Source organism: Aptenodytes patagonicus, chromosome Z (assembly GCF_965638725.1).
Source record: "Aptenodytes patagonicus chromosome Z, bAptPat1.pri.cur, whole genome shotgun sequence".
NCBI lineage: Eukaryota > Metazoa > Chordata > Aves > Sphenisciformes > Spheniscidae > Aptenodytes > Aptenodytes patagonicus.
In genome coordinates this window covers 71,464,614-71,474,881 of record NC_134982.1, presented here as the reverse complement: position 1 = coordinate 71,474,881, position 10,268 = coordinate 71,464,614, and the positions used below count along the sequence as shown (strand labels likewise).

Sequence of the window (10,268 nt, the reverse complement as noted above, 5' to 3'; positions counted from 1 at the left end):
ATTAAAAGAGAAGGGTAGCAGAAATCTATGACATAGTTTGCCCAACACGGCATTTAACTGCTGTAACCAAATGGCTGTAACACTGATGGGCATCATTTCACAGTACCTGCACGTAGTAAACTTCTGCCATTGTTAAGTCAGAGTTAGCTTTATCAATGGATTCTTTTTTTCTTTTTTTTTTCTTTTTTTAAATTTGCTTGTTTTTGTAATTATTTGTTTTGCTTTTCAGAGCACTCCTTCTCAGTTCAGGAATGCGCTGTGCAGCTGGGGGGCGGGGTGAAATGTCACAGTCATCTTTCACCTGTGTGCTTTTGGCTCAACGTTTGTGATGGAGGGTTAGTCTTTTGAGCAAAGAACTGGTGGGTTGTGGGGGTGAGTCCTGCAATTGCAAACCTTCAACCATGGATCATATGGCTCGGGTTTAAAAAAATATTCCACTTTTCCCAGAGAGCAGAAATCCAACACATCTTCAGCTTGCAACAACCATCTTCTCAGAGGAGCGAGTGATAACAGTTGCAGAACACTGGCTTTCAAGGGCAACCTCTGCTTAATTGCTGTCCTCCCCCCTCCCCCCCCCCCCCCCCGATTATGTACATGTGTCGTTGGGCTTCATGGATGTGGTGAGCGGAGCAAAGGAAGGTTTGGGAGGTACGTCTGGCTTTAGCGAGGGTGTGCGTTTCAACCCTGACCTCGTCAGCGAGTTGTAGGCAGTGAGACTCGGCTGCCGAGTTACAGTCACAGCCTGTGCCTGAGCAGCGTGGACTTGTATTGAGTCCACTCGCTGCGGGGCCGGCGGCGGGTTGTCGCCCCGGCTGAAGCTCTGATTGCGGGAGAGGTGGGACGAGTTAGAGGAGTTAGTGTTGTTTCTTTTGAGGGTCGATGTCTGGTGACTTCTGGTGAGCGAGTTTGTAGGGTAGCTTCTCTTGTAGTCCACGTTGTAAGCAGAAGAGTGCATCTCCAGCCGCTTGCTCAGGCCACTCTGCGACAGCGAGGTGCTCGGGGGCCCAAGGGAAGCTTCCCGCTGGGGTACTTTTGGTGGCATGCTGTCGAGATTTTCCACCAGGTTAACCCCATGGCTGGGGCTTTTGCTACTGAGATGGTCCTTGATAGTTTTGTACTCAAGGGTGGCATTCTGGTCCTCCACAGACATTTGAGCCCCATCACTCATTTTTGGCTGGTCAACGTACTCGTGCTGGTAGCCTTGCTGGGCTATGGGCAGGACCACAACACTGGGAATGTGGCTAGGAGAAGCCCTGAGTGGCAGGTCAGTTGGGATCACGGGTGAGGCCATCGGGGGGATATCTTTTGTGCAGGCATTGATGAGGTTCTGGTTTCTCTCCCATTCCCTGCTGCCACGGCTGGGCTTTCTCTTCTGTTGCAGGGTTGGGGTGGACTCAGGGGTTGGCAGGGCGGCCAGGTCCAGATGGTGCTGGTCAGCTTTGATTAGCATCTTGGCAGTGCTGCCTGGGGTAGCCAGCTTGCCATTGTGCATCAGAGGTGTGAGAATAGCTTCAGGCTTTGGCTCCTTGGACTGAGCTTCCCCAAAGAGGCCACTGATCTTGGTAACGCTGCTCATGGAGCCGCGGCGGGAGTGGGTCAGCTCCTTCTCCTTCCTCTGCACAACAGTCACGTCTCGGCGGCGATGGTCGCAGATGCAGTACACTATGATTCCCGAAAAGACAGCCCCCATGACAAAAGCAAGAATAACAGCAATGGCCAACAGGGTGACTGGCACCAGCTGATCATGACCCTTCAGGTAACTCTCACGAATCACTCCTGCAATAAACAGCATACAGTGGTTAAACAAACTAAGGATGGGGAAAAGCTACTTATCATTAACTACTTTGTTCAAAGGCATGCCCTGGGAGGTTTGTTTGTGTTTTGCAAGGTGATTTTTGATCAGCTTGCCCAAATTTGGAGACATACTGTACCTGCCAGCTACATCTTGTACGTGCAGCCTTGGGCTGTCAGTACAGCTTTCAAATCTGGAGTTGAAGACTACCAAGTTCAGGAGGGGAGAGAGAATTTACTTGCAGGGCAAGTGCCATTGGTTTGAAATCCTGGCCCTGGGCAACTCACACTGACTTCAGCAGGTCAGAGCTATTTCTCCTCCTCTGACATAGTGCTCATTCCTCCCTCCCCCTCCATCCGATCTTTCCTCAGCTAATACCATCTTATTTTTACTATGGTAAACCATTCACATTGAAAAACCTTTAAAAGGAAGAGAGGAGACAGAAGGTCTGCAAATACCAGAGAAGTGCATCCCACATTGTTTAAGGCTTCTTTCTCTGCTCGTCATTCTGTTATCTTTTTCATGTGTTTTAAAAGTCAGTGTCACATGCCTGAGCTTCAGGAGGATGCTTAAATAACTATGAAAGATAGAGCACAGTGTTGAAATCTATTGAGCCTGCTAGATGACTGTCCTTGCTATTTTAATTTTAAAAGCTCTCTCTTGTTCTGAACACATGAATAGGTCGGCCTCTGTGCTGAAGCCTATGCTTTCTTAGCTGAAAGCCCTGACTCTGAGGGCCTCACCTTGTGGTACTCTGCTGTGGTCAGAGATCATTGTCAAATCTTACTTGGCCCTCCAAATGCCCACTGTCAGAGAAGGCATCTTTGGCAGACTGTGCCTCCCCCATCTGAAGTCCCTAATACAGCATTAATCAATACCCTGAATTTCTAAAGAAAGTCATTTTTTCTGACATAGTTGGGCACCAAGCCAGCAGCACTAATGAAACACAAGCACAGAGCCTCTAGTTTGCTTTTTTTCATTTCTGGTTTTGTTCTTAGTGCTTAACAAGGAGCAGCCACAGCCTGACAAGGAGCTGAAGGAACATCTCTCCCACCTCTTTCTCCAGGGCATTAAAAGCTCCACACACACTAAGGAAACGTAATCCTTGTCCTTATTACAGGAGAGACAGCAACACAGAAAATGTACCTCCAAGGCTCTCTTGAGACTTCGTGAAGATACAAAACTTTCATGTCATAAATCAAACCCTTCTAGAATAATGTCTTTTCATGTATTTGGCAGACAAGGTATTAGTGGCCCAGAATTAGAACCAAATGCAAAATACTCCTCAGCAAACTATGTTAAAAGAACATTGAAAAGCTGCCACTATCTCACAGAAACCTTTGATAAGTATTCTGGCTAGGTATAGTATTGCTTCTATAGCATATATTTTTCTGTACCCATTTAATTGCAGCATTTAGGTGGACAAAGGATATTCGCTTACAAGATAGGAACTTTATATTTAAAAGCAAAACAGCTCTTGAAATCATAAGCCCCTGCATGTGACATCACAGCTGGTTACCACGGAAATTCTTGTGCTGTGACAAATAGAGGATTATGATTTCACGAGGAGAATAAATAGCAAGAATAGATGATCGCTTAAGAAAATAAGATCCTGCATTCATATAAATGTCTTAATAGTAAAAAGGGGGAGGAAAGTAAATCTCAGAAAACAATATATAATTAGAAACAATCTTCAAATTAAGTGTTTCTTAGAGAACCCTCTTTTAAAGCCCAGCAGCTTTTTAAGAGGCAGAGTTTTCTATTCTTTGTCATCAGCACTTAACAAGCGGGGGTAGAACCTACCCCTGTAATCTAAATCCACATACAAAATTGCTGTATATAGACCAGAAGCACAGTCTAGTGGTTACGGCACGGTCAGCAGTAACTACATTTCACTGCAAAGGTGTTGATCATCTGCGGGCCTTACACCTGCCAATATTTACATGCTAGACTCTGCAGCATTTTGAGACCAAGTATATTCACACTTGTAAAACTGTCTGTGGTCATTAACTGGAGAATCAAAAAATGGAGAGTCTTAAATGGGTGGGAAGGATGGTCAGGGAAGTATTAAGTCTTATCCAGAAATGCATTGCTGGGCGTGAAGTTAAGGAAAGCTTCAACTTAAAAAGCTTTCATGGACACTTTCCATGCACAAACTTCTCAGAGATATGCCCCTTTAGGCACTTAAGTCCCATGTTTTTTGCATGAAAAAGACTCAAAATCCCTGCTCAGTGCCTACGTAAGGGTGTAAGCACCTACAGTCAAAGCCAGCATAGGTTCATGAAGGGAAAGTCATGCCTTACTAACTTAATACCCTTTTATGTATAGACTGGGGGACAAGAGGCTGGAGTGCAGCCCTGCAGAAAGGGACCTGGCGGTTTTGGTTAATTATATTGATATTGAATCATTACAACTCATGTTACAAAATTACCACACAGTTCAGACTGAGTGACCATGTGTGTTCAAGAAAGGGGTAGCTGAAATGATGTCGCTCACGCTGCAGGTGTTTTATCAGCAGAAATTTATGAGGGTCTTAAAACAGCTTGATTCCAGCTAGTTCCTCTTGAGTTCAAAACTTCTTGATGTTTATTATGTTTTCTATACTAGAGTTAAAGGATATTTAACAATAGTGGCTTTGCTCTAGGCAGGCAGACCTTCTCTGGACACAATGTCAGGTTAATGATATAATTTATTTTTTTGTCATGGATCATATCCATGTGTCTTTAGTTATGCAAGCAATCCCAACAACTTTAACTTAAATGAAATAAGATAGGCAAGATTTGACCCTGTATTAATATTTATGGAAGAGATACAATTAAGTAATGAAAAAGTATGAGGAACATTCAGCATCCTACTGTCATGACCACAGTGGGGGGAAATCTAATATGAAATAGGCTGATAATTGCAGTTGTTGTTAATCAACATCTCAAGCCCCTAGCATCAGTAGTAACTGCCTTCACAGACTGGGATGAATAAGCAAGTGTGTGATCCCCGCTATGTCCCCAAAACAAGCCAGTTTGAAAGCAAACAGACAGGACAGTGTTCGTGCTACTTTACAGACTGCATTGTGTGCGCTTTTACCAATTCTGCAGTTCTTAAAGAACAACACAGTCTCAAAGGCTCAGTCCAGCATCATTCATTAGCACTCATTATTCAAAGAATTAAAATAAATGCAGAAAATCATGAGAAAAATGTAGGGCCTACATTTTTGAAAGTCAAGTAAAGTATTTGGACTCCCAGCTTTGAGGAAATATCTGCTATTGAAAAGTCTTATAGCTATATATTAGCTGACATCCTTCTAAGACATTATGTACTGGAAAACTGGCTGGGCTGGCTGCATAAAATGCTGTGGAACCAGACTGTAAAAGATGATTGATATAAATATCACTATATTATTATTATCTTATATTTAATAATAAAACAATTAGTCTAAATTAAATACTTTTACTTTTAAAATATTATGTCTAGCACTTTCCCGGTTGCAATATGTTCTTTCCAAATGTGAAAATACATTGCTTATTTCATTTTATGTGGTCTGAACTGCTCAACCATACTCCTGACTGTTGTCTGTAGTACATGGAGACATATCACCATGGATAATAACCATCTATTCTTTGCAAAGGGATATTGTTGACAGAATTACCTGTATTAACATTATATGTGGGAGAGGTCTGGTGGTAAAAATAGTAGTAAAACTGAAAAAGCTTCAAAGACATAGATGAGGTTAAATATTTGCACCTTCAAGGATCAGACCTTAAATGTTGCTAATGCCACAAACATGCTGACACTTATCTATCTCCCTGAAGTCTTCCAGTTAAGTCAAGCTCTGTCCCTTGCAAATCACAACTGGGCTTACGACTTCAGGGTCTTCCCATATGTGATGTACTATTATTTCTGGCTACTAAAACAGCCAGGCTAGTCACCTGATATCCTCCGCTTTTCATGGCCATTCTGATTCCCGTAGACAACCTGATCCTTCCTCCTCCACTAACTTCTGTAATTTCATCCCATGTCCTTTTGTCTGCGTCTCCTAACATCACCATTCATTTTCTCAGACAGTATGCCCTGTACTGTAACAGTCTGGAACACGCAAAATCACCTCTTCTTACTCATCTAATGAGAAAGAAGACATGATATGGTATTGTATTATTCTGCTATACATAATTCATTCTTTCTTCCAGCAGAGCTTGTAGGTAAGGTACACAGTATTGGCTGGCTGGTTGGTTAAGAGGACATTAAGAAAAATGTTTCCAAACCTTCAAAGTGTTTAAATTCTGAAATGAGCTACTGCTTGGATAAATCATGAGTAGAGTATTGATCTAGCTTGTTCACTAAAGGTAGTTGGAGAAAAAGCAAGGAGATGTTAAATTTTATGTCAATAATACATATACTTTTTCTGAAGTTCTGGAAAAGGTGAGAAGCAGACTTGTTGAATGTCTCTGGGTGAAAATAAAAGAGAAAATAAAAGACCAGAGGTAATACAATGATATAGATCTACTGTATACTACTAGATCATCATAAGCAGGAAGGAGATGAGGCTTCTTCTTTCCACCAATTAACAACAGTATTCAAGGGCTAGGACTGTACCTCTATATCTGTTAAAAAAACAAGCTAAAAAGCAAGATGTGCACAGTGCTGAAAGTATTATTGTATGAAAATGCTGATGAAGCTATTCTGGGCATCTTCTGCTCCTTCTAATTCTAACAGAAAAGAACTTCTGAGGGCTGAAATGTAATTAGGATGAAATAATCACAAAAGAATAGAGTTCCGCATTCTGAAGAACACATGGCATGAGCATAACTGAGTAAGAATAATGAATATCAGTACAACAAACTTCAGTAAAGGAGGACAGATAAGGAAAGACATGGCGACTGAAGCATTTACTCCTTTCCCTGCTTCACCTTTCAGCAAAAACTGCCCCTTTGATCTGTGATCAGAAATGTAACAAAGTCAGGGAGTAAGTGTCAACCAGAACAGAGAAAAGAGGTAAAAATATTTAGATAATGTAGATGTCTTCAAGTTGCCTAAAGGAATTTGTCCCTGACTGCTTAAGGAGCTAGCCAAAACAATTTCTAGACACTGTGCAGTATCTTGGAGAATGCTGGAGGAAGAATGAGCATCAAGAGCTCTGGAAAAGGACAAACATATTACCCGCCTTTGAGATGAGCCAACAAACGACAGACCTGCCAGTCCAATTTTTAGAATGGGAATGACACTACAACAAGTGATTAAACAATAAATTTTATAAGCATCCAAGGGATGATAAAGTAATTACCAAAAAAAAAAAAGTCAAAGCAAATTTGCCAAGAATAAATTACATTAAACCAGACAAACTTCCTTTTTTGACAGGATAAAAGCTTACTTTTTGTGGGGAAACATTAAGTATGATACCCTTTGACTTCTGTAAAGTCTTTGACTTATTTTCTCAGAAGCAAATGAAAGTGAGCTAAAACCTGCTGAAAAGCTGCAGTTGAAAAGTATTGATCAAAGGTCTACCTGGAAAGAGATCTGAAGTAAGGTGTCTGTCTCAGGAGAACAGCAATTAACAGGCATCTGCAGAAAGGAGACCTCAACTCCAGAGGCCCAGCAAAAGAGCTGTGTCCTTTTAGCATGTACAGTATAAAAAGAAACATCCCATGATAAAGCCTAAATTTCTTTGTCTCATCTGTGATCAGGGACAGGGATGGCAGAACATCAAGAAGAGCCCCACAGTCACATTATTCTAAGTCTAGGTTCCGGTGTACGCTTCACAGTGAGCACAAACTGAAATTCCAGCTTATAACCCTCACAACTGCTTAATGAATGAAAACAAACAACAAACCACTTCCCAGTTTGAATAGCTTAATGTGAGGCTGTTTTAGTGATACAATAGTCTGGATGCTGCCTTCTTTCTTTCACAACCAAGCAGAAGTCAGTGAGAATAACAAGAGCAAGGCAGGGAGCAATACCTGGTCCCGTAACTACAAGTTCCTGTGTGTGAATAACCTAGTTACCTGTCACCAAGAATAATGCCTTTCTGTTCAAGCACTACAGTTAGCTGTAGTGTGGACGCAAAGACACCTCTGTCCCAGAAGTGATGTATGGCTGTGAGGTGTGTACCCCGGACCACACGCCATGTGCACCAAGAACACTCTGTGATCACCTCTGCAGGGAGCTGTCATTGTCTAGCTTTCCAAAGTTGCCTGCAACAGATGGTAAAGTAATAACCCAAAATGGTGGCACACATGAAACTGAAACACAGAGGTGGGAAATGAAGAATGATGTTTTGGCAGGGAAGTGGGGGAATAACTATTAGGGAATAACTATCAGGGAATAAGGTAATATTTGTGTCTAGACCACACATTAACAGCAGTCTGGGAGTGAATGTCATTGCTGTCTTAAACTTCACCTCTCTAGCTAAATGGGAATGAGCCCACTTCCATCTCCAACACCCACAAAATCACTTGAGACTTTCCACAGAACAAGTCATTGTTCCAGAAAGGCACAATGATTTCTTTACTGTTGTTATTTAAGGGGAAAACCTTGCAGTTAATTTCATTCTTCAGTGCAAGCTTCTCTGTCTGATGTACATCTTCCTCTGCTTAGACTTGCAAGATATGCTGGTACGGACTCATTATGAACAGAGGTTTTTATGAGCTTCAGAGTATCTTTTTTAAATACCACTGAATAGGTTTTCAACATGTGTCTCCAGGTGTTAGAACTGTGTTTACAGGCAGTCTCATGCTGCTAAAAGACTATTTCAGCCTAGAAAATCCCTGCAGGTATTAACAAGCTTTCTTTCTCCTTTTTAACCAGCAATAGGAATAAAAAAAAAAGCAGATTAATTTAGACTGATTCAAAATGATAGCAAATTCAGGAATGACCAGAGTCCACCATGCATTTCTGAGATCTTATCTCATTGTTTTTCTTGAAGGAATAATTTCAAAGTTTGACATAAACCAACCACATTATAATCCAAATGATTCAATGTTTGCCACTTTATTGGAACTGCTTTGTTGAAAACAGTAAGCAAGCTTTTTCCTTCATCTTCCTTCTGGCTGCAAGGACTTGTTCTGCTGACTCAGTGCAATTCTACTCAGTATTTGTTCTTCTGGACTCACGGTGTCACCAGCTAGAAAAAAACAGCTCAAACATTCATAGTTAAAGCTGCTGGCAAATGCTTTTTTCCCCCTCCCCTCACAGTAAAGCTGTATTGTTGATTTGTAAAGGTCTGCAACTGTAATTTTTCCATGACTGTGCTGAGAAGAGCGATCTGTCTCCCCCCAGATTCTGCCCTATGGCTCTCAAAGCCAGTTGCCCAAGCTAGCAGTCTGAGATATCCAGCAAACAAAAAGAGGATGCATATGCTTGGAGAGAAGAATGAGTTTGGTAAAGAAAAAACTTTCAGTTACAAGAGGCCTCGGGATCATTAGAAGTATGAGGAGAAATCGTACTTCAAAACTATGAAAAGAAAATCAATATATAACGTGCCTGAAGTAACACGTAACAAAGCCTTGAAAAGGATCTAAACAATCAGATCAGCCATAGTGGCCTCTGTCAGGGTTTTTTGGTCCTTAATCAGACCTATTTCAGAAGCAATCCCTCCAGGATAGGTTCATCTATTGATCTCTAAGGGTGGTTTTATTTCTCCTTTCAAATGGTCCGAATTATACCACTTCTCTCCACTTTTGATGAATGACTGTTGACATGACTCTCTATAGAAAAAAAGATGGTTGTAACTTACTAAAAGAGGGGAGATCAACAAGTGGCTTTGCTTTCAATGGGGAGATGGAGAATTTTCATTCTTCTATTTTTTTTAAGCTAGATAAATTAAGCAAGAAAGGTGAGAGAAACAACTCCACCATGTCCATATGAGACAACTTGTGAGTCTTGAAGTAACATTTTCAGAACGAGTTTCAATTATCTGTTTTTAGTTCAATTATGAGCCTGCAATCCAATTTTTCTGCATGCCACAGCAGCCATACAAAACCTACACCGTGGCCACACTTGTGAATTTTGAGAAATTAGAAACAAGCAGTTTTCCTTTTTTAGAAAGGAATTTCCCCCCTTTTTTGAAAGGGATTGTTATAGATGGAAATTACAAGATCTGAACCAGCAAATCCATGCTCAGTCAACTCCCACCCCCACTGAAACGACGGGGAAGCAGACCTAAAAAGGACTGGAATAGCAAGCTCTTGGAGCTTTTTTAATTGTGTTACTTCTAAGCAGTATCTCTGTAAAAAAAACAGTTTATTAAGTTTGCAGGTATGGGAGAAGGTTTGAGATACACAACCTCCTGGATCTGTAATATAATGATGAAAGTCATTACAGTCCTGAAGCCAGCCCAATTTTATTTGTCCCACCAGCAAGTCTCAAGGCCAGCTCTTGCACTAGAAAGTGCTTGACAACCTTTCTCCCACTGACAGGTGGTTTGCAGTGGCTTATCATTTTGAACTTTCCTGATTTCAGTACTTTCCTTCACCTCTCACCCTTTCCC

General features: G+C 41.4%; 1 protein-coding gene across 4 annotated transcripts in view; it reads right to left on the bottom strand.

The window, feature by feature from the left end:
• Window positions 1-586: 586 nt before the first annotated feature.
• SEMA6A (semaphorin 6A) overlaps window positions 587-10,268 on the bottom strand; it is a 113,201-nt gene continuing 103,519 nt past the window's right edge. For all 4 annotated transcript variants that reach the window (XM_076362292.1, XM_076362294.1, XM_076362295.1 and 1 more), the window contains one exon: window positions 587-1,776. In XM_076362292.1, the coding sequence (XP_076218407.1) occupies window positions 587-1,776 (1,190 nt within the window). The remainder of the gene's footprint in view (window positions 1,777-10,268) is intronic.